At 38.9% G+C, this 24,549-nt stretch overlaps 1 protein-coding gene across 2 annotated transcripts in view; it reads left to right on the forward strand.

The window, feature by feature from the left end:
• The window catches only part of FHOD3 (formin homology 2 domain containing 3), a 376,458-nt gene that overhangs the window by 283,169 nt on the left and 68,740 nt on the right, over window positions 1-24,549 (forward strand). For both annotated transcript variants that reach the window (XM_058806162.1, XM_058806153.1), the window contains exons 14-17: window positions 330-455; window positions 10,824-10,958; window positions 14,199-14,249; window positions 18,483-18,697. In XM_058806162.1, coding sequence (XP_058662145.1) covers window positions 330-455; window positions 10,824-10,958; window positions 14,199-14,249; window positions 18,483-18,697 — 527 coding nt within the window. The remainder of the gene's footprint in view (window positions 1-329; window positions 456-10,823; window positions 10,959-14,198; window positions 14,250-18,482; window positions 18,698-24,549) is intronic.

The raw sequence follows: 24,549 nt of genomic DNA on the forward strand, positions 1-24,549 counted from the left end.
ACAGCTAATAATTCTGAGTAACTGAGCAGTATTCAAGTATTCCTGTTCTGAGTTGTCACTTGGGAGGACCATTTAAATCTCTCATTATTTCCCTTGCCAATAGTTCACTGATTCATCATGTATGTTCATGCCATGGTTGATATTAAGAGTACATGATTGTTTGCATATTTGGAAATAGAGTAACATTTTCAGAAGGTGACTGTTTGAAAAATTCTGGGGTATGGAGTAATTACCACCCCGTAAACAAGAGGATTTATTGTTGCATGCTGGTTTGCTGATGGTTTTTTTCTGTCTCTCCCTTTCTCTTTCTTTTCTTCCCATTTCTTCAGATACAATAGCTATGGCAGCAGCTCTTACTCTTCTCCACGACCTTACACTGGTGTGAGTGCCCCTACAACGCCCACTACTCGTTATGGGACAACTCTGTCACCACCTCAGGAGACCAAATCTGACAGGTTTGTAAATTAATCAGTGTTTTGACAACAGTTCCTTTGCAGACAGAATGAAGGAGATAAATGTAAGCTGTTCTGAATGAGTATTGGAAATAACTTCTAGCCAGTTTTTCTTTAACATTGCGAAAAAATGGAAAAAAAAATCTAAATATGTTCATTTCCCACTCATTCTCAAGCCTTTTTGTCTGACTTTGTGTTAAAGGTTGGGTGTATTTCCATCCCACTTCTGTTTCTTCTACTTAAATTGATAAAGCAGAGTTGCTTTGCACATAAGCAGTTCTAAGTATTAAAAGGTGAATTAAAATTTTCTCTCTTTCCATTTTTAAAAAGAAATTCAGATAGATCAATTCTCACTTCTGTCCTTTTAAATCAACTGCAAAATCTTGGAAATTTGCTTAGCTCAGAATTTCCTAGGCCATAATTTTGTCCTTTCTTCAAAATACGTGATATATCTCATTGTATTTCATCAAAAGCAAAACATTTATTACTGTAGCTAAAGCAAACTCCTAATAACCAAACAGTTATCAGATTGCTTTAAGAAAAAAATTTAAAGGGGGAAAAAACCCAAACCAGCAAAAAAAAATGTTTCGAACAATCAAAATACTCTTTTGAATTATGTAAGGTACTAGAGGAAGAAAAAAAATAGGAAAATGTTATGGATACTTGAAAGAAATTCTTGGCAAGAGGTTTGGACCACAAGAAATTAACTATCTGTTACAGCATGAGAGTAAATGACAGCTTCAAAGGATATCATGCTGATTTTAAGAAGGAAAGGTAAAAGCTTTTGATTGATTTAATTCAATAATATGATACAATAATGTAAATTATATCCAATCAGGTCAGATGAGGTTTGGATTGTTTGTTTCCAAATTGGCCTGTAATTCATAAAAAGTGCATCTTCCATCCTGTTTTCTGAACTTAAGTTTTTTTACAGGACTCTTGTTCTGTATTCCAGTTAATTTTTGCTAATGACTCTTTGGCATATTTCTGTAAATATATGTGTGTTTGTGTATCTATTTATGTTTGAACCTTCCTAATGCCTCACATCCTTTCCAGACTGCTACTCAGAATGGTTCAAGTTAGGTTCTTCCAGCATGCATGTATTTGGAGCCATGAGGTATTGATTTATTCCTTTTTTTTCAAGTGAGTGATTAGATTAAGTTTCTCTTTGGAGAAAGGCATTGTTTTTCATTTGCTCATCTTCCTGGATACCTTGCCTCGATTTGTCTTTCCTTATCTCAATTAAATTATTGCCAAGTGCAACCACAATAAAAACCTCTACACCAGCATATTCACCCCTGTTTACCTCAGCAAAATTGATGCAAGATAAGCAAGAGTTAAAAGTATCCCGCTGGTTTGGAAGTTTAAGGTTTTCAAGCTCCTGCTCTTGTAAGCTTCTGATTGCTACTGTGGCAAAGAAACCCTAAAGTGGTCAAACGCTGAGATGGCTAAAGATGGTTGGGCTTGTCCTGCAAGAGGCTGATGGTGCTGGCCCTGCTCCAGTCAGGAAAGCCAGCTTTCATTTCGGCATCTGCGTAAGTGCCTTGCTGGTTTGGAGCCAAAATGCCTTGGCCCCACAGGATGAATCTGTAAAATTTGCAGATTCATGGAGAGTCAGGCCAGAGGGGAGCTCTGCAATCATCTGTTGTGACCTATAATGGGTCTCACAGAAGCTAAATGAAAGACCCCTGTACTCTCATGTGTTTTCAAGAGGCAGCACATGATTTCTCCTGAAAATATTCCAATATTTCTTATCACTGCTAGGAAAATATTTTATATTTTGAAGCCAGTTTTTCTAGCAGCATCTTCCAGCCACCGCACCTCATCTTTCTTTTTTCTCTGAAACTCTAAAGAGCTCTACCTTCAACTACCAGCTGCCTCTTACATGTTGTAAGTGACTGAACACAATGCTCAGCATTGCATCTCTGTCTTTCCTTCAGGTTATGTTTGCTGCTTTCCATATGATAAAAACCTCTGTATTCTTGTTTAAATTTGCAGCTTGCTGTTCATGGTAGTTCATGAGCTCACAAGGGTTCCTGCATTTTTATATCTGAGTGATGTTACAGCCTGATACTTCCTGTATATGAGTCTCTAAGAAGCGTGAAAAATGTGTGTACAACACGGCTGTGTGTTGTCTGCAGAATAGATGCAGTTATTTCTTTAAAGATAATTAAGTTTACAGTTTCAGATGCCATTTTGTATTCTCTTGTTCTTTTTGAGAGTGCTGCCACTGCAGATGTATACTTGTGCAAGCTCTAAAGTACTGACTGCTTTGAAGAAGGGCAGAAGCCTTCCTTAATTTCATTGTCCTAAAAGATATGCACTGAAGAAGTGCCCATGTAGAGACTGATGGATGGAATTTGCTTATTGGAGAGTAAGCTGTGTAGTGTATGACGCAATGCTTGGCACTAATTAGTAAATGGAAAGTATTGTGGAGGTTTTCACAGTTTTCTATGAATGGTGTTTGCCTCAGATTATGTAAACACTATTTCCTACCTCCTGATGGTAAAAATTTACATGGATTCAAACACCCAAAAAAAGTTAAAAGATGTGAGTGGGGGGGGGGGGGGGGAGGAAGACATTTGATAAGAAGCAGATGCGTGTCTATGGTTAGCTCTAAGGTGTGTTTTCTGGTTTCAGCTTATGCTTCAGTTATGCAAAGCCTTCCCAGAAAGATTCCTGTCTTTTATCATGCCGGGAAGAGCTTCAGATGCAAGCCCTGGTACCGTTTATCTGACCTTCGAGAATGAGGAGGAAGGAAGAGGCAGCATTTAGAGCAGTGCCCAGCACAGTGATTCATGCTCCATTCAGTTGCCCTGACAGCAACCCTTCAAACCCTTAGCTGCATATTGCTTACGTAAACAAGAGCCACAACTTAGGTGGAAAGAAGCAGTGTGGTTGACATTTTGACATTCATACTTTTAAAACCCTCTTTGGCTGAGATCAGTAGGGAATCATAAGAGCAGTATAAATCAATGCAAAAGTAGCTGGATTTTGTTCTTTGAAATCCACATCATCTATATATTTCTGATTGTACAGCAGAAGAAAAGGCTTACTTTACTGTTTCTAAATACAGGTGCACCCTTTTGGCAACTTCTTGCCATGCTGTTGTTCTCTCTCATTTCCCTGGGTCCCCTGTGGAGAGCCATGTTTGTGAAGTGCATATTGCAGCCATGGGAATCCTGCTGAAGGAGGGCAAATTGCAGGGCACTTTCTGTTCAGCCCTTCATTGGGAGAGAAGAAGGAGAGTGTCAGTTCTCTTGTATCTCTCTGCTTGTGAAAGTCGCTCCTAATGCATAAGTATAACCCAGTCTGCCTGTTTTCTAATGCCAAAGAGTGCTTTGCTCCATAAAGAATGCTCCCATTCTTCACAACTTAAATCACAATTAACTCTTTCTCCCCTGTTAATAAAAAAATTTTAAAATCAATCTCATAACCTCATAAATTTTAATAACAAAGGGGAAGAGCGATGCATGACTGAGACACATCAGGAGGAAAAGCATTTTTCTGTCTCTCCAAGTTGACCCCTTGCCCAAGGGCAGAAGGTGTTGTAGGACTAGTCTGCATTTCCATGCCTTATGGTCACACCTAGGATATTTCTGTCTAGCCAGACTGCTTTGTCAGACTCGGAATCTAAGACAGTCACTCCAATTGAAACTGCAGCCTGGAATCTGCCCCAGGACATCAAACTTGTTACTTGCAAAGCTTCACACCCCCTCATAGTGTCCTTTTGGTGGTGAAGTGTTTGCACTGGTGATCATGGCTATCCTTCGAGGAGATCATGAAGGAGTGTAGCTTCTAAGGCAAGAGCTCCTAAATTCAGCACCAGCTTTAATTCATTCCACCACCAGAAAAATATCCTGCTGGTGTGTTTTGCATGGTGGGTTTCTTCTGATGCATTTGCCAGGAGGTGGTTCCCCCTGGGCTGGACAGTCAAACAGTAGTACAGTCAGCCTAGCTCAGAAAGCCTTCTCAAGGCACTCCTGCCAAAGGAGCAGGAGTTCAGGGTCTCACCTCTATCTGTTAAATCAAATGCCAGAAAGTTCAGCTCGCAAACCTCCTTCTTGAGGCTCTTGGCCAGTCTCTGTGAACTTATTCTCCACCTCTGGCTGGTCCCTCAGAAGTTCTTCCAAATCTGCAAGCCTGGTAAAGGCCTGCTATGGTGTTTGCAGCTTATTCCTGTTTGAAGCATCTCCAGCTTTTCCAGAGCGTTAGAAAATAGGCTTAAGAGATATTAAATATATTTCACATTCTTTAATATGTTTTCCATCTCACTGGCTTTGTGATCTACAGCAGTACATTACCTTGGGCTCCCATGATGCAGGGCCTTGAATATTGAGTGCTCATTTCCATGTTTTAAAGGAAATGTACCTTCAAACATTTATTTCTAAAACAGATCACAGACAGTGAGATTAGCATGCCTAGATTATAGGTGTTTTTTTCTCCTCTGACACTTAAACACCATACCTGAAGCATAAGCATAAAGTGCAGCAAAAGTCTGCAGATACTCTTCTTTTGAGTTTTATTCCCTTTCCAGGTGCCTGAAATAGTGATTTGCTGGAAATCTGGTCCTTTCTTTCAAATTTCTTTCTTTAAAGCAAATCAAAACAAACAAAAAAAAAAAACAAAACCCAGGTTTCAGTAATTGACAACACCAGGGAGATGCTGCTGGATGAAGCTTCTTGGCAGGTTCCTTTTTTAGTTTTGTTAGCCATTTATCACTAATTTGTGCTCTGCAGTTCCCTTCCTCCATCTGTTAAGCACTAAGGTAAAACAAAAGCCTATGAAACACAACCTGCTATACAGCCTGCAAAGCTGCTGCTCTCCCAAGAACTGCTCCTCTTTCCTTGGCTTTCTGTCCTTTCTGTATGTACTTCTGGGCTCTCAGACCAGAGATTTTTCCTTGTGGTAACTGCCAAGCACATCTCTCACTCTGAGTAACATAATGAGGGACAGATAGCTTGGTAGCTGATAATAGTGGCCCAGAGCAAAAGCCTCAACTTTATTGCTGAGATTTTAAGAGGAAAAATGGCCTTAGGAAATACTTGATGATTTACAGTTTGGGAAGCAGTGGTGGCTTGCACTGGCCTAGCTGCTTGTCAAACTACTGTGTAAGCAATATTCTTGATTGCAGCTTTGGGGACTTCATCAGAGGGCGTATGTTTAAACAGAAGCATGAACTGGTTGTGGTTTCAGACTGCAGTGTTGCTGGCTGAACATGCCATGTGCAGTGCTGATGCTCAGGGCTCACCCACCTTGCCTCGATCTACACCTGGGCTCTGCAAGTCACTTCCAGGCAAGGTGTAACTCAGATGAGGATGAGAAGCTGCAGGTTGGAGAAAGACAGAAGCACAATGTAAAAGCTGCAGAGGTCAGCTGGAAGAGGAGAGTGTATTTAGAAAGTCCTTGTGCATTGCCCAGGCTTTGTGTGCTGCTCTGTCCTGCTGTAGTTCTAATTTGGGTAGTCCCCTGTACCACTTAAAAGTCTAACATTAATCAGTTCTTCCCTTGGTCATTCTCAAATTTCTTTCTTAAAGTAAGCATTGGTAGTTTTAGCTCTCAATTTTATGTTTATTTTTGAGAGAAGTTTCATAAACATTGCTTAAGTAATGTTTAGTCTGTTTGCAAAGTCTTGTATCAACATGTTTTTGAATTTGCTATGTCATGTAGGGAGGCATAACACATAGGGAGTTTCTGTAACTGTGAAAAGCAATATGGCTCTTGGCAGCTTTGCCTCCCACTTTGTCTCTTCCTAAGCTGGAAAATGGATTTATTTTTTTGAAGCCAAGAGACTTTAGAGTTACTTAAGGCCGAGTGGGAGCTGCCGACTTTTGTACCCTCGCTGTAGCACTCCCATGGCTGCTGGAACAGGAGCACTTTGCAAAATTAGGTAATTAGTGTTTCCTTATTAAAATTATTAATGACTCTGCCTCATGTTGTATTAAAAACAATCCTGAATATTAACCTTATGACCTAAAGGGATTTCCTCTCGTATTTCCTCTCGTAAGTCATCTATTTTTTTTTAGCTCATAAAAATATACATTTCTATTTTGTATTCTTCCTGTAGATAGCCATTTCTATTTAGAAAATTTTAAAAATTCAACCAAACAGAGGGAAAGGCAGCCACAAAATAGTATCTCAGAGCTTACATGAATGAAGAACGTTTGAAGCTTTCTGTAAGACCGAAATATTTTCTTCAGTTTGCAACAAGATTGGGGTAATTCAGGGCACATAATCCCCTTCACAATGTATAGTCTGTGATGGAGTATTTTCAGGAAACTGCAAGAACTTGCAAAAAAGTGTGAGAGATCTTGTGTCTGCATGAATTGGTGTTTATAATAATGATTACTAATTCACTGCTGTGTTAAATGCTGTAGGTCAGGCTAGCTGAATTTTTATTCAGAAGAGCTTTGGCCTACAGTCAACCTTTTGGCTTCATATCCTATGCTCTGTCTATGTTTTGCCTTTTTTTCTTCCCTCCCCCCCCCTTCACCCCCCATTCTTTCCTTTTCCTATCTCTTCCTCCAGTAAGATAAGTTACTAATGACCTCTTTGGCCCTGTGTCCTGATTCTGTGGTGAGGAGCTCTATTCACAAATCCACAGACCTAGATGCTTTCTGATTGTGTATTTTCTTTCTGGAATGAGAACGTAATAACATAGCTTGTTTAGCTTTTACTGGTCTTAACAGCAGGCATAAGAAAGCTTTTCTTAACATTTTTTATATTAACAGTCCATTCTTAATAGCCTTGCATTCTCTACAAGACTAAAAATAGTAGTCAGAGTAAGTATCTTTCTGGATTGTATTTTTGGAGCTGAACAAATGGTTGATATTACCAGCTGGTAACATGACACCAGCACTAAAATGCTGGCATATATTAGCTGTAACCCCATTTTGCGAATGATCGCTCTATTATGCTTTCATTGAGCATTCACATTTCTCTTTACTGTTAAAATCTGTTATCACCTTTGATTCAACGCCAGAAGTTTTTTTAGCCTTTTCCTTGCTTATCCATTTTTAAAATGTAGCCTGCAGCCATAAGACCTAAAAATTCATGAGGCCTGAAGGCACTGTCACTCTTCAAACACCATCAAAGCAACAAAATTACCCAATGGCTAAGCCCAAGCCTTCCCACCAACTGGTTTGGCCAATGATGCTGCCATTTGCAATTTAAGTATGTGCTCACTGAAAGGGAACATTTACTTTAAGTGTTATTACCAGGGAAATACAGAAATAAAAATCAGATTTTGTCAACAAACTGTAATAGACAAATCCCTTTTCAAATTGTTTAGAATGTGAGAGGAATACCCCTTAATTCTTGTTTTTCCTCTGGCTGCTTTACAGGTTTGTACACCCTGAAAGTAACCTGCTTAGCCCAGGTTTAGTTTATGCTAATGTAGAAAATTGCCAATAGAGTTTACTAAATACTAAAACTGTGCATTTACAGTTGCAAGAAGAATATTGGTGCACCCAAAGACCAGTTGAGCCACAGCGTTTGATATCTACAGTGAGGCTGTGAGTTGAAGAGGCTTCACAAGGCAGCATTTGGTGTGAGGTGTGGTCCCCACCGAGGGCAGATGTGTGTGGTTAAGTGGGTGTAACCACTAAGAGAGCACTAACTCAGCTATGGCAGTGCTGTTTCTTTGCCAGCCCTTTTCTAAATGTGACTGAAGACCCAAAACCTTGACTATTTATGCTTCAAGAAGTCAGTGTCACACAAGGGGTCAGACCATGCTCCTGTCTGTTTAATTATGGCCTCTATGTACAGTACCTTTTGGCAGCTTGGACTGTTAGATGTGACCATTTCATGCAAAAAACTCTTATCACCTTTGATTCAATGCCAGAAGTTTTTTTAGCCTTTTTCTTGCTTATCCATTTATGATAGGGCTGTGTTTGGGACAAAGGAATTGTATGTGTGTTCACAGCTTGTAATTCAGCTGAAGTACACACTCATAATCAGTGGGAAATACGGGAATTACAAGTTTTGACAAATTGTTGTTGATTTGATTAGTTTTGAAGAGATGGCCAGCTAACATTTTCAGTTCTTTAGACACTGGCTTTTTTTCTGGACATGCAGCTGTGGATCTTCTATTTAGATTGTGATGCTGGTCTTCATACATCTGCACATTTTATCCCAGTGAGCAATGCTAGCCAAACTATGCTAGATCAAACCTCCAAACAAGGTGTGGAGATATTTTACTACCGGGGTTAGCTTAGAATCCCATCTGCAGGACTAAGCTGTGCATCTCCATGTGATTTCCCTGTAATCCCCTGCATAAGAATGTGCATTTATTGTAGGGCCTCAAAGAGCTCAGTCAGAGCTGAAGGCTTCCAACCTGCTAGATGATGTGCAGACTTGCAATCATTCTTTTGGTCTCTCATCATCACCCCATCCTTCCCCTTATTTTTCCTTCCGTCTTCTTTTAAGCCATACCTGCCTTTGACTCTAAATGGAGTTTGCAGACTTCATGGCAGCTGGGCAGGATGGGATATCAAGCTGAATACACAAAACAGATAAAAACAAAGACTTGATAGGGACCCTCTTTTGCCATCTCTCCTATTTAATTTCCATATATTTTCACATGGAGGCAGAATTCATTTTTCCCCTTCCCAAAGTAATTTCTGATGTTATATCCAACCATATAGCCATTGCTTTTTGTGCTACTACAGGGATGTAGCTCTAGCTTTTGAATTTTAGTACAGTGGTGCTACTGTTTTTGCTAAGAGCTTTCTCTTGAAACATGCACTAAGAGGTCAAAAGTTAAAATCAATTTAAAATATACTCAAGGGAAAATTCACCACACGTACTTGACTGTCAGGGTTTGAGGACTTTTTTCCCCCTTTTCTTAGTGCTGAAGCATATTAGAGCTTTTTATGGTTTTGAGTGTGATCCAGCATTGATACTGTAGCTTTGGAGGAGTGCCAGCAGGGACTCTTACAGAATATCAAGTTTTATACCATCTTATGTAATGTTTATGCGGGTGGGATATGACATATTGAAATTCAATTTATTGAAATTATTGACATTATATTCATGCTGCCCTGCTGCCAGTGGGGCTGAAATGGCTATGTTTTGTGGTGTTCCTGCTTATACAGACATAGACTCTTGGGGAAGATAGGTTTACATTAATATTTTTATCTTTTTTTGCACCTATGTTCACTAGTGAATTGGTGCCATTATGCTAAATGCCTATATTGTGCAGCCATAGGCAAGTAAATAAATAAGGGAGAGGGTCTGAGTTCTTAAAAATAAGGAAAATTTATTCAGGTTCTCATTACTGGTTAAGGAACCTTCCTCTAGGCAGACAGGGTTTAGTTTCTTTTTACACAAAAGGCAGTATCTATTTCTCTCGTTAATCCTTTCATTGCAAAACTCATGTTACAACAATGCACAGAAACCTCTCTACATGAGTTATGTATTTTTGATTTTATCAGTCTAATTCAATCAGTGTGCATCTGTATAAAGCTACCCTGTGCAATTGAGATTTTTTCCTGTCTAAGAGACAGAAAGAAAGACATGTTTAACTCTGAGGTCACTCAGTTGCCATGTCAGAGGTTGGTGGTACCAATACCACCTTGCTGGGGGAGGGTTGTGTAAGAGGACCCACTCTCCCAGCCAAAGTACTACTTAGAGTAAAGCCAATAAAAAAATCTATGTCAGCACCAAACTATAAGTAAATGTAAAAGTATCTTTATATCTTTGAAAAGTTTTTACTGTAGAGGCCATCATTTCTATTAGTTTTTAAAAATAGTTTGAGAAGACTCTCCCTTTGTGTTTTACTGATGTATTCTAATATGAGATTCATCTTGCACTTACAGCACATGCAGCAGGGAAATCATGATAATCAAATTTATTAATTTATTAAAGAAAAATATGCCTGATACTTACAAGAGCATTTGGATTCTCTAGGGCTCTTCTGACATCTCTTACTTCTGTTTTTCTGTATAGAGGATTCTCAGGTGTTTGTGACACATCTGTTTTTAACATCATTGCATAACAGTTTTTTCCTTTAAAATTTCAAAAATCCGTTACAGGATTCAGCTTTTCTATTAACAGGATTATAAAGTAAAAAAAGAATAGACAATATTGCAATTGAAACAGACTGAAGAATTTTTACACATACTTTATTTGAGCTTTAGAAATTTGGCTATTTAGGAAGCCTACCCTAATTGTTTTTCTTCAGCTCATTTCAGAATCTATAATCAATTCAGCAAGAAGACGCTTAGCCTATGCTTTGAAAGATCTCTACATAATATTGCCATGTCATTCTACTGGTTGAGATTATGTTACTTGCTTCATGACTGCTACTCATTTTTTGCCAGTATAATCAATAAAAGTGACACTGAGAAATCTGATCTTCCTTTTCTGCAGGCCAGCTTTGGGTGGTCTCCTTACATCATCTTTTCGGCAGCACCAGGAGTCCTTGGCAGCAGAAAGAGAACGACGGCGTCAGGAGAGAGAAGAAAGGTTGCAAAGGATAGAACGTGAAGAAAGAAACAAATTCAAGTAGGACCCAAATTTGCTCTCAGTCTCTTGCTTTAATGTGTGATAGATTGATCAATCTTTGACACATTCAACTGCAAAATAATTGAATTGATGAATAATTTGTCTCTTTAGATACTTTTCTTGATCTACATATCTTAAAAACTGGTAGATTAAACACATCACGAATTTTGGCATTTAATAAAAAGCTATTTTTGTTAAAGGTAGCCAATTACACTGCCTGGGTATGTACAGAGGCTCAATTTTATTAGTTAATATTCTCAAAAAATTACAACCTCAGTGAGGCATAGGATTCGAAGGTGAAACAGTGGGACAAATGTATCAAAAAGTGAGGAAGGGACAGCACTGAAACATCTTTTTGCTTTTAAGTTATGCAAAGTAGAAATGTCTTGCTGAATGGTAGTGGGTTTTAACTACTTTTTCCTGCATTTTTGAACACGTGTCTTTTCCTCCTGGAATCAACAACTGACAGAAGGTAATGACTGTTCAAACCTTGGCCAAACAAATGGCATGGCTGAATGTGGGACTTCACATTTTCACATCTGAGAAAATGCTGTGTGATGTGGGATCCCAGGGTGTGCTGCCTGGGGCTAGTAAAAGACAAGCCCCCTCAACCTCTTCAGTCCATGCCTAGAAATCCCAGCAGAGACATTAACAAAGACTGCAGTGGGCCAAGGATTGATATGGAATCTGTACCTGAAATTGTTTGCCTTCAGTCTGAAGAGTGTACACTAAGAAATCAATTTGTTTCCTCATAGACAAGAGTGAAAAGCAAGCCTATTTTTAGTATTTAGAAGACATAATGTAATAACTTAAAGAAGAGTAATATAAACATTTTGTAGCTTTAGAATTGGTAGTTACAGAAAAGATGGCACAGGGTTTCATGTTAGCTTGTTTATTAGTATGCAGGATTGTTTTCACTGTAATCATCCCTTTAGTAAAAAGTGGAAACAGGCTGTGATTCTGTGAATTTGGAAAGAGGAATAGCTTAGGAGTGGTTGATTGATATTCTCCTGGCTCCAGAAGATAGCTAGTTTAGAAGGAAATGAGAGGCAGAGGGAAGGTGGAAGAGCACCATAATAGGATCTTTGGCAGCCAGCAGCTGCCCAAGTCCTCCTGAAACAGAAACAATAAGGTTGCAGTCTTCCAGCCTCTTCCAAAAACTCTCCCTCTAAGTGGTATCATCAGGCTGCCGTGGACTGCCAACATGATCTTTCAGAAAGGAAACTCCCAGACCAAAAAAGCCAACACAGCATTTGGCAGATCGACCTGTTTGAATAACAGATCTGCACATTTCAGTAGAGGTCGGCTACGCTGGTTGTTCTGTCACTGAAAGAGGTTTCTTAAAATCAGAAAAATAATCAAAGTATACATTTTCATCCCTTCATTTCAGAAGGGATGAAACTGATTAACTAAATCTCATAATTATGCTACATATTTAAAATTATTTTTCAATGCTCAGTGTTTTCATCTTTTGGATTTGAGTTTTGTGATCACCCAAAAGTTATAACTTTTGTTTGAGCAGAGGGTCTCCAAAGCCACCAGACTTCACAAACAGACAGCATCCCACAGTTGATTAAACAGTCTGGCAGGAGGAAGACAAAGTCACAGCAAGCAGTCATGGACAGTTTCATAAGAGTTCCTGGGATTTCATTATCATATCATCAGTCTGGCTAGAAACCCAGTCTCTGAAGATGTATTTTTGATTAAAAATAGCACTTGCAATTCAGTCTTTAAACTCGTGAGCCATACTGGATTTACCATCATGACTCATTTGTTATCTCATTCTTTCCAACTCTGCCTCAAGAACATTGCACTAGGTTCTGGCACCATTATTGACAAATTGAGGATAATTTAAAGGAAAGCATCACTAGTTGTGAAAGAGCTGGAGGATAGGAGAGCTGGAGGATTAGGAGAGGAGCTACAAAGCTTCATAAACTATTGCTCACTAAAGGAATGCTTTGCAGAATGAACATTTTTCTCAGTAGAAGGACAACTGTACCCATTGTATATGTAGAACAATATGTCCTAAAATAAAGTGGTTATTTTTCAGCTGTAGGGAAGAGTGAAAGTTGTCAGAATGGAAAGAGTATTGTTAAAGTTTGCCTGCTGAAGATTTCCTGGAATACTTTTTAAATATTGTGAAAGTATAATCAGTTCAGAATTCAAAGCCTATGGAGATGGCCTGAAATAGTAATGTGTGTTCCCTGTTAAAGGACTTTTGAAGAGCACTTGCACCCAGATTTTTGATAGCTATTGGTATAATAGATGATAAGTAATTCATTTAATGACACAATATAAAGGGAAAAAAAGGAGTTATTAATAAAACGAGTAGTTCTGAAAATATTTCCAGTACTCACAGCTTACACTGTGAATGAATCTAGTAAATAAGGTGAAGATCACATCAGTTTTGTCTACCAGATTCAACCAAGTATTAAAAATATATTGTAAGAAACCATCTTGCTGTGATAGTGAGACAGGGTGGACATTTGCTGGGTTCTGCTGTGCTCCAAGTTGAATTTGCATCCATGTTTGTGGATGTGGCAGGCCTGTCTGAGATCATAGCACTCAAGCATCCAGCAAACTTGACTTGGCAAAAGTTAAATATATGGGTTACTTGAGGAGCTGTGGGAGTGGCAGTTGACATGAAAGGAGTTTTGTGTCTAAAACTCCATGTGAAAAATGAGGAAGTGAAAGGTTGTTATCTGTCCAATGATGCTGCACACACCCTCTTGGAATGCAGAATTGTCCTTCTTAGTAAAGTCATTCCCCTGTCCTGTTTCTGGCTGTGGCAACTAAAATTCACTAAGGAAAGGTTCCTTAGAAAGAAGGCCAATAGGTTTGCTCACTGCCTCAGTCAGTGTCTTGGGGCATTCTAAGAAGGAGTCAATGAGGGGTGGTTTAATGGGCACTCATGTGCCTGCTCCCTATGGATAAGGGCAGTTCATTGAATCTCATTTCAGATACCAGATTTCAAAGCATGCTTCAAGTTTTTCACTTTTTGCAGATTTTTTAGAATTACTTTGAATGACCTTCCAAACTATATATTTGGTGGTGTATGTATGGATAAGTGTACAGTTTTCAGCAATTTTTGCAAAAAAAAGCAATATTTTTAACAACAGCCTTCATTATCTCCAATCAATTTGTGTGTACCACTCTTGGTTTCTCCTACTATACTTATATTTCTATTACTTCCCTTTTTCTTCTGGTTTCTGCTGCAATTTACTGTAATTCTCTTTCTAGCCGGGATTATTTAGACAAAAGAGAAGAACTAAGACAAGCAAGAGAAGAGAGGTTTGTATGTCATGCATCCATCTTTCCCTATCCTTCCCTCTGGTTGTTTGTACTTCCTGTCTTCTTTGCTGTGGAGCTGTCATATGTTTACATTTTTAACTCTGCTTGCACAAAACATTTTTATTCCAAAAGACTTCTATAAGAAAGAAGTTGTTAAAGAGGAGAATGAAGTCCAGCTGTAAGTACAGCAATAAATGAAGAGCAAGGAGACTGCTTAAGAATGATTGATGATCCTTTATCTGTTTGTGTGGGAAATAAGCTTACCCCATTTGCCTCAGAAATTTGCCCAAATTTAGTAGAGTTATAAATTGAATAAGCCTGTCTTTTTCACCCAGTGGGTCCCAAGCTTTCTGGAGGGTCAGAAAAGGCAAGTGAGGATAAAGGAAATTGGGGTCACAAACATTGCAAAACTGCAGTAACAGGCTGATGGAAATGGTTCTGACCCACTCTTGGCATATTTTTATCTTTGAGCCAAGTTTTCTTTGCTGATCTCTTTAAACATCAGCAAGTAAATTACAAAGCTTAGCAGTGTTTATCATTAGGGCATTGTTTTAGTTTTATTTAAATTGCATATTTGAAAGGACAGAGGGTTTGGGTTTTATTTTTCCTTTTTTTTTTTAATTCAATGAACAAATTTAGAAACTCTGGGCTAGGCTGGGAGGTATGTGCATATAAAAGCATATTTTTCAAGGAATGCTCAACTAAGGACTTTTGTCTTTCAGTAGCTTTATCTCTACCCCTGCTAGTAATCGCATCCTGGAGGGAGTGCTTGTTTTTACCTGGAAAATATGCAAGTTACTGTACAAATAGATGAAAAATCATCCAGAGTGCTTCAGTTCTGCTTTTATGATCCTCTAGAGATTACTCTCTGGAGATACATTTGGATTGTCAAGAATTGGAGTTACATTATCAAAATAAGAGAGCCGCCATCTCAGAAATCATTGTGTTGCTATGTTTTTACTTGGGTTTTTTTCTGTTTGCTTTTGTGTTTTGGCCTTTTTTTTTTCACAAAAATCATCACACAGGAGACAGTGTGTTTCTGCAGATTGAAGTTTTATCTGTTGATAGTAGCTAATATTAAAAAATTATTTTAGCATCTCTTAGAGTAAGAAAAGGTGGATGGGCTTTCCATTGTGCTTCCAGTCCCAAAACAATTACAAACAGTTTAAAGCATTTTTTGAAATTAAATGCATCAGCATTGAGCAGAGTAAAACCTTTCTTCAGTGAGCATGCTCATCTGCAAGTTTTGAAAAAAATTAGAAGGGAGTTCTTTAGAACTTTCAAGTTGTAAGGGAGAATGACAACTGGAATATTTTTGGAGAAGTGTTCACCATCACTGCTGCACAATCTGAGACTATTTCACCCTTCATTAGTAATGTTTTGTTATCCTTAGGGCTCTTTTGAACTGAGATATCAAACTATCAGTTCCTGCTCATAAAAAGGAAAGACATGTTTGCTTTCACAGCAGATAAATATTGGAAAAAACTTCTGCAAATGAATTCTTGCACCAGTAGTCCATTACATTGGCATTCTGTAACTACTTTTTTATAGACACTTTTGCACAAATGAAGTGTTATTTCCTGTAGGAAATTGCATGATAACTTGTTTGAGTAGACTGCATAGACTGTGAGAAAATCCTATCGTCAAGGTGCCTAAAATCCTAATTAAAAACTGATTTGTATGTTTCCTCCATATCAGTTCTTGCTGTTCAATGATTTGAGGCCTTTTCCCTTTGCTTGGCTGGGTGTTTTCCAGTGGTAATTAAAGAATAAAACCAAGGAAGGTGAGCTCCCAAGCCCTCTCTGGTTTGAGGTAGTTCAAATGCTCTCCACCCCCATGACTTTGTTGGTGCCTTAATATTTTAAGTTGCCCTTGAGCCATTACTCAGATGCCTAGACAATTCAAAATGATAATTTCATCTACTTGAAAATGATAAATCCAGTGTTATGTTCATGAGGAATACCAAATGGATAGCCACAGAGTTTTGGCTTGTTGTCTGTAGAGAAGAGTCAGCATAGCTGAGATGATGTCTGCAGGTTCCCATGGTTTAAAAGGATATGGCAGCATATACAGGGGCAATTTGTCAATCTGTAGTGGAGGTATGGTAGCTCATCCTTTCAACCCCTTCAGATTTTGGTCTATGTGACCTTGCATATCTGCTGCTGGCATTTATTCAACATGAAGATATTTGTCAGAAACAAAAAATAACCTGAATAATGTCATTTATCAAGTGTGAAGCATTGGTAACTGATTCTTGAATGTTTTTTTATTTCTCAGTGATACCTATTTATTAAGCTTCCAATTTGATAATGAGTTCTGCTCATGTACTGCCATTGGAGTTGCTGTTCTGGTTCCCGTTTTTGTTTCAATATAATAAGCAGATACATTTTGAAAAGTCACCTCTTGATGACAGTCTCTGCTTTGCTGGTTGGCAGTGCATCACGCAGCTACAGAAAATGTTAAAGCACCTGAAAAAGAGCTGCGGACAATAAAATATTGTAGCTCCCCACATCATATAAGGATCCATCCAGATTTTTGTTGTAGTCTGTTGGCAAACTGCAAAACCCCCTTGGCAGCAGCCAGCTGGGCTGTACCTGTTAGTGCCAAGTGATCAATTTGAGTGGCTCTTTATGAGTCTGGAGTCCCGTGTGCTCTGCTTGTGAGGAGGTGGAAGGCACTGTATATAAGTGACCAACATTCAAAGAAAGAGTGGCTTCATGAACTGTAACAAAACATCATGCTGATGCCAGAGAAATGCTTTCCCCTCTATTGAAAAGGCAAGACTCAGTCTTGAGAATTGGCTTCATGTTAGAACTGTAAACAGTTCCTATTTTATAACCATGCAAGTATGTAGCTTGTTATATTTTCATCCAGAGTCTGTAGGGGTTCTTTTTCTTGCAGAATTTGTTCAAAGCCTGTGCATACCTCTGGAAAAATAAAGGAAAATTAGTTTGGTCTTCATTATTGCTGTTTGCAGTAAGGCAAATTGCCTCTGAAAACACAAGGACTGCTCTTCAAAGACACATTTCTGTCCTCTATATGAATGTTTGCAAATGTGCATGCGTGTGTGGCTACCATATGTACTTAGCATGTTTGTTGCCACATGTGGCTGACTTCTTTACCCTGCCTGCTTTTAGTGCACCCTTTTATACTAATTTGGGCTGTCAGTGATGCAGAAGGGGGGAGGAGAGGTGTTCAATGTTATGGAGTGTTTACAATACTGTGTTATAGGGAATGACCAGAGTGTTTCAGAGACATAAGAAGTAGTCCTGATTAACCTGTTTAACAGCTCACTTGTGGATAAGGCAAACAGTCTAAAGCCTGATCCAGCTGTATTCATGAATTTATTCCTTAGCAAATAATGGTGGATAAAATTAGCAGACATCTGGAACAGGCACATATTTAAAAGTTATTTTGGTCGAAATGTATAAAGCATACTATGAAGAATATGATTGGTAGCTGGTCTTAATAAACAGTTAGTGAGTTCTGCCTGCCTAAAATGCAAAACAGATGTATCTTTGTTCTTTTAAAGTGACTTTGATGAATAAACTACATGTGACGTCAGGTACAAGCTATTGGATGTCTGAGTCCGGCAGAGAAATTTTTCAGAATAAAAAAAAAAAAACTTTCCATTGTAGGCTCTGGAGAGAACAAAGTGAATTCCAGTGCATTGCTCTCAGAACAAATAGAAGCAGGTTCAGAATCTTTAGCTAGTCAATTCAGATGTTTATTATTGTTGTAATTTTCAGGAAGATCTGGTTTTGTCTGCTGCATTTTCCTCTCCTTACAGCAAGTCTCACATTTTGGCAATTTGCACCAGTATTAAGGGGCTCTGGGTTTGGAGAGATTTTTTTTCTTCTTTTGGTTGTTTTTTTTTCTCTCCCATTTTAGTTTTGGGAGAGGGAGGGCTGAGAGAAGGAGGAGGAGGAGGAGGTGAAAGAGGAGGGTGAAAAGGAGGACAGACAAATGCTTCCAAAAAGGAGAACTGTAGCTAAAGGTTCTTTAACTCTGCTGGTTTTTACTTTTATATTGTAATGTGTAATTTAACATTTTTCAGGGCAGCAGTCTTTGCTTTAGTGTGCACTTTTTGGCAGATTGAGCAAGCAGGCAGTTCAGTGCTGTACTCCTTGTGTCAGGAAGTCAGCTCATTTTCTGCAGGTGTTTCATCCATAAACAAGCATCAGCCACAGGCTTCTTTTTCTTTACGGAAACCCTCTGGAATTTAACTTTCAGATACAAATACTTGGAGAAGTTGGCAGCAGAGGAGTATGAGAAGGAGCTGAAGAGTCGGAGTGTCAGCCGAGGCAGAAGTGAGCTGTCCTTGAACCTGAGATCCCCTTCAGCTCCATCCTCACCTGTACCCAAGTGCATCAGCCCAGCATCCATAGAGTCCCAGGAAGAGCTGAAGACCCCTTCCATCCCGAGTGGAACTCCTCAGCCCTCAGAAGGTAAGTGAAAAGGAGGGTAGGGGTAACAATCCTGGGTTTATCAGTTTCTCTTGGGTTGGTGATTTTTGATGCATGAGTGCAGGAATGCAATCTGTAAGGTGCCAGAGTAAAGGGTGCTACATTGTTCCATCCTGTCTTCCTAAATTGCCTATTTTTTTTTGCATTGATTTGGATATCATGTAATCTGTTCAATAATAGGATACATTGCCAATTGTTGCTATGATTCATACTATCATTTTCTGTTGCTTTTCAAATTGAATAATTAGAAAATAGAGAATAAATAAGGTCTTAATTTTAGTGTCATATTCCTTATATATGAGGAGTTACTGAATACTAGACAAACAGCATTCCTGCCAACAGATTTTGCGTATGTGGATTCTCTGAAAGAAATGCAACAGATGAATGCCAAGATTATAATAACCTTCCAGTAGAGCACAGGCTGAATGTGACCAACTGAAAAGTTCTTGAATTGAAGGCAGGGGGAGTGTGTTAATTATTTTTAATACCAAGAAAAAACTCTTAAAATTGTAGCACAAGTCATAAAGGACTTAAAAGAGACCACAGACAATTAGTAAAAAGGAAAGTATAACTAGTGTTTGCATGGTTGGTTTGCTGTCACATAATTTATTGGTGTACAGAGCAATTCTTTTTGTCTATGTTTGTATGTCATTCTGCCACTTGCATCATGTACCTCTCCTTCAATCCTCAAAACAACACATGCCATACAGATTTATATTTGCACCACATGATGTTGCATTAACATGGGGAGCTAGAATGCATGTTGAGGGCAAATTATCACCATCACTCATTTTTATTTTATTTGATTTCCTGCTACATGCTATTGGTGATTAATGCATTTGTAACTTGCACTGCTTGGTTTTATGGAGTGTTATGGCTGGTAGCATGCTATAAAGCAAGGCAATTTAAGAAAAATGTTACAAATACTGAATGCTGCATATGTTTGTCCTCACCGTACTAAGTAGGTGAAGTTTATTTTATTTAGTTTTATATATTTTCCCAATTATATTCCCCAGTTTTCTTGTTTGGAACCTTAAGAGTCTCAGTGGAATCATTTGAACTTAGAAACCACAGATTTTTTTCCTCCAATACTGATAGTCAGAAATATCCAAACACCCATTTTGTTTAGTGCTGTATTGCTTTTAGAAAAAATAAGCTGGATTTTTCCACCATTAGGATTTCAGAGCTGGGTAGGGAGCAAATATCTCTTTTGATGATTATTTTAACATATTTCTCCTGGAAGCATTAAAAAAATTGCAGCATGAAATGGAGCAGCACGAACCATTTGGAGAATACATTTAGAGCAGGTGTACAGGGCAGCTTCAGACAGCCAGAATATGGCAAAGCTATCAACATGTCGGTAGACAGGACATCTCTACTAAAACTCTTAGCAATATAGTAGGCATTGGAGGGCAGCACCTGGAAGCCTGGCAAATGGACCACAAGGAGAGACTACATGGATGGGGCAGGGTAGCCTTCCAGCCAAGGGCAGCTGCAGGCAGATAGCCAGGATAGAACCTAAACTGTGGCCTGAAATCTGCATACTTCAGTGGGGTCTGGGCATGGGGAATGACTGTTTTTTCAGACCTACCAAGAGTATTGGAAAGATCATAGGTAGTCATGAGCATGTGGGCAGGACACACCATCTGGAAGTGCCCATATTATTGGATATCTGCCAGCAGGGGATAGGCTTAATGTAGACACTGTGTCATGGTCTCTCTACTGTTACTTGACTTCCTTATGCTCCATACTTAATTAAAATATCAATTTTACTGGTTTTAGGAAAGGTTATGAATCCCACTTAATACGTAGAGAAAATGAAGCATTAACTTGCTTAAGTCAGTTGTAAGAAAAGCTGAAACAGAGCCATGGACAGAACTCAGATTACTTGCACCTCAATATGGGGTTGCTTTTAATATGAAGTTTACCATCTTCCCAAGCAGGAATGAAACTGCAGAAGGAAAACAGTTCCTTGGTTCTGTGCATATGATGCTCTAAAGACTCTGCAAGAATGGTGTTAGCAGATGTGTGACATTCATCTGCAGAATTCAGAACCTGAGGTCAAAGGCAAAGAGTGTTCATCTACTAGCTAAACAATAAGGGATTTTTGATTTATTTTATTCCTTTTGTGCTGAAATATCCTTTGGCCAATCTGGTATCTACTGTTATTAAGAAGGAAACAGATTCTGTCTGTGGAACTTTGTCTCACACTGTGAAATGTGTCAGTGCCATTACCCAATATAAAAATCTGGGCTTACTGAGCTGCAGTGTTTTCTCATATAAAACAATTGGTTCCTCTAAAGTAATCAAGTCTTGTAGGACTTAGTCTTGTAAAACTTGTATTATGGTATTCAGAGGAAATGAAGGCAGTCCTGTAACTACAAAAAGGAACTTAATATTTTTTTTTTCAGAGCAGCTACTTACTTTTTTGTAATTTAATTGGAGAATATTTTGTGAAGTGCAAGTATGCAGTAAAGGAGGACCAACAATAACTGAGACATCTCTGAAGTCAATCTACAAAGGAATTTCAGGTGAACCCTTCTCTGAAAAAAGCAGCTTTTTTAGCTCTTAATAAAGTAAGCACGCCAACCCAAGTGCACATGGTGGACAGTAGGACACCTTCTGAACATCGTGGTAGTTGAGCAGGGTTCAGATGCTGCCCAAAGCATGGCTGATAAGAGCATCTCAGCAAATGGGGAAGCACCAGAGCATGAGCATGCAATGAGGCCAATGCAGACCCAGCTGCAGAGCCAAAGGAACCATGATACAGAAAGTCTGAGGAGGAACTGGGGTTGGAGGATAAAAAATGAACATTTCTGACTGCACAAAGAAAGAGCCAATTCAGTCTGCACCTGTTCTTACCAACACCAATTCAGTCTGCACCTGTTCTTACCAACACAAAGAATGGAAGGAAAAGATTGGAGTGGGAGTGGGGAGGGATAAAGAGTCCCTGCAGAATTCAAAGGAAGAGGAATCCTGTGCTGGAGTAGCTGAAGGCAGATAACAGCCAAGACTTTAGGCAATGCCTGAACAATTGACCAAGAGGTCTTGGGCAGACATAGACATTTTCAGACTTACTGTATGCATCCACAAGAGACACCAAACATCTCTATCTCACACCTCCAAGTAGAAGGCAGAGAAAGTAGATGGGGATGTGGTTGGCTAATCAATTAGCCTGACTGGGGATTAGATGTGAGCCCAGAGGGATGTTTCTTCTCTCTGAGGGCTTATAGGGGACTGTAGGGTTGAGTTCTTATCAGCAGGATACAGCATCTTGTGTCTGCTTCAAAGCTGATTTATAGTTGAGTATTAAAGGAAATGTCCATATCCCTCTACCACATTATAAGTCCTTAGGCTTGCTTTTCAGAAGGGATCAGCTTATAAAGGTATCATGCTTCTTCACATCTCAGGCACACCTTCTTTGCTGTTGATGCTTTTTGATATGACCAGGCTTGCTTTCCTGAGTCTTTTCAGTCTCCACCGGCAAGAAGTCTGAAGACGGGACAGAGCCCGGTCTGTTATTTATTTCTCTTGCCACCTGTGAGGTTGCCACTTAGAGTAGTGTTTTGTCTGATATTAAAATGGAGCCAATAGGTGGGGGACTGAAAGATTGAGCTCATTTCAAATAGGCCACTACCAAGCATTCACTGAGAATTGTATTTTTTAACATCTTCAGAAGTTCCACTAATATCAATGCAGTGGATTACATGATGGAAGTGCAAGGGATAGACACATGTCTAGCTTGCTGGCTTTGTTCTCTTGATAGTGTTTCCTGGCAGATTTGATTTTCTTACTGTTTCTTAAGGGAAGTGCTGCTGGACTTAGCTCACTATTTTCAAGTGATTTTGGCTATAGGTGGATTGTTTGATATTATCCCTAGAGAGACAGAGAGAGAGGCTGTCAAAATGAGTGTCAATATGTCCTTATTTTGTTCCAGTACTTAGATTTTGTTATTCCTGGAAGTCAAAAGAGCAGACTATGTTAGTATGGTGCTCTTTACTCTTTGTTATGTATTAGATTTTGCTAAGTTGCTGCATATTTCTGGTATATGTGGAATATTTCTTGTTAGAAGAGTATCTGGAATTCTTTTGAACATTCAAATTTTCTCAATCATTTCTTACATCTCCTCTGACTTTTTTCTATTGAATCTTCAGTGTGGCTTCATGGTGACAAAGTTGCAGTAAGCTTTAGGAGTCCTGGCCGTGTTGTAATTAGCTTCTTTCTCCATCTGAGATGTTGGAGTTGACTTTTTTGGTTATTGCATGACAGTTGGTTTGGTTTTGGGTTTTTTTAGAGATAAATATCTAACATTTATCTGAAATTGGGATAATTCATGGATGAATTGGTGACATTTGTATAATGGACCACTGAACCATGGCAAGCTGAGAATCTTTCTTGCTAAAGTACCACATTAGTTCCAGGAACTCCTGAAGAATTCCTAAGCTTTCATCTCAGTCATATTCAAATCTTGGCTTGACTTTTAAATGTTCTCATTCTATACGTACACACTGACAGCTGTGGTGAGAAACACATCACCGGGATTTGCAGCGTCTGCCAACTTCTTGACAGCCCTCTGTAATTTTGACTCTCTCCTAAGCCGTGTCCAGGATACAGTCATAGATAAGGTACATTTGGAGAAACGAGGCATGGGCAGAGGTGCTTGCTTATCTAGTATTAGACATTTAGGTGCTCTCAATGGAGAAGAATGTTCATTATTTTGGCATATATTTACTTAGGATAAATCTACTTACCTGTTCAATAGAGGACTGAAATATTTGGATTGCATTCCAGTATTTCAGTGTGATTTTTTTTCCCCTTCAAAGGTTCATGTTGTACTTGAAGAAATTCTCATTGTATTTTGTGTAATCCAAAGACAATGAGAAGTCTAGAAAACTCTTTTGCAATATTGTAATGAAAAATAGTTAGCAGAGGGACAAAACAAGTGTGACTTGGTCATTATAGTTCAGCCACCCACAAGATGGAATACAGAGGAAGGGAAAAACAGGCAGAATTCGGGAAGTATGCAGAGCTAACATGCATGTCCATTTTTGCCACACTTTGCATGGCCGTTTCAGGTTTCAGAGAACTGTGAGCTTCTTGGTGTGAATATGTGTGGATGCTCTTCATTTTCTTTGCAGCATGCAGAGAATATTTGCATGTGAAAGTCTGCTGTTACTGCTAAAAACCCTAAAAGTGAATGAATTATTTTTACTAGGAAAGCAGGGAAGAAGAAACCAAGTATACTATCAACAGTGTTTCCTGTGTGCCAACTGATAAAAAAGCTCATTGTGTGCCATATGCCAACCAACTGGAACTAAATATGTGCCATATGCCAGGCAGTTGGAAACTTTCCTGAATTTTGATGTGGCTATTCTGAAGTAAATGTGCATGAAACAACATATGGTTTTTGTCAGCCAAATGTGTGACAGTGCCATTTCAAGACTGTGCCATTCAAGTGTGTTATTAAAACTAATATTTGTATTTTTTTTTTGTTGAAGTGTTCCTCATCAGGTGAGAAAAGAATTCTTCCAGAACCCAAAGAAAATTCAACTAAAAGCCACAATCACCCTCCTTTTTGTTTGGTTTTTTGTTTGGTTTTTTTTTTTTTTTTAATCTCTTCTTTCCTGGCTCTGTCTAGGGGCACTGAGTTGTCAATGCTCAGGTGAGATGCCCATTTTCTGCTGATTCATTCAAATCCTTGTGCGAGTCCAACACTGCAGCTGTGGAAGTATGTATAAAACCAGTGGGTTGGCTCCAGACAGCCAGTGAGGGGCCTGCCAGGCCACTCTCACCTGCAATGCTGTCGTCACACAACATCCATCAGTCTGTTGCTC

Source organism: Ammospiza caudacuta, chromosome 1 (genome assembly GCF_027887145.1).
Source record: "Ammospiza caudacuta isolate bAmmCau1 chromosome 1, bAmmCau1.pri, whole genome shotgun sequence".
Lineage (NCBI taxonomy): Eukaryota > Metazoa > Chordata > Aves > Passeriformes > Passerellidae > Ammospiza > Ammospiza caudacuta.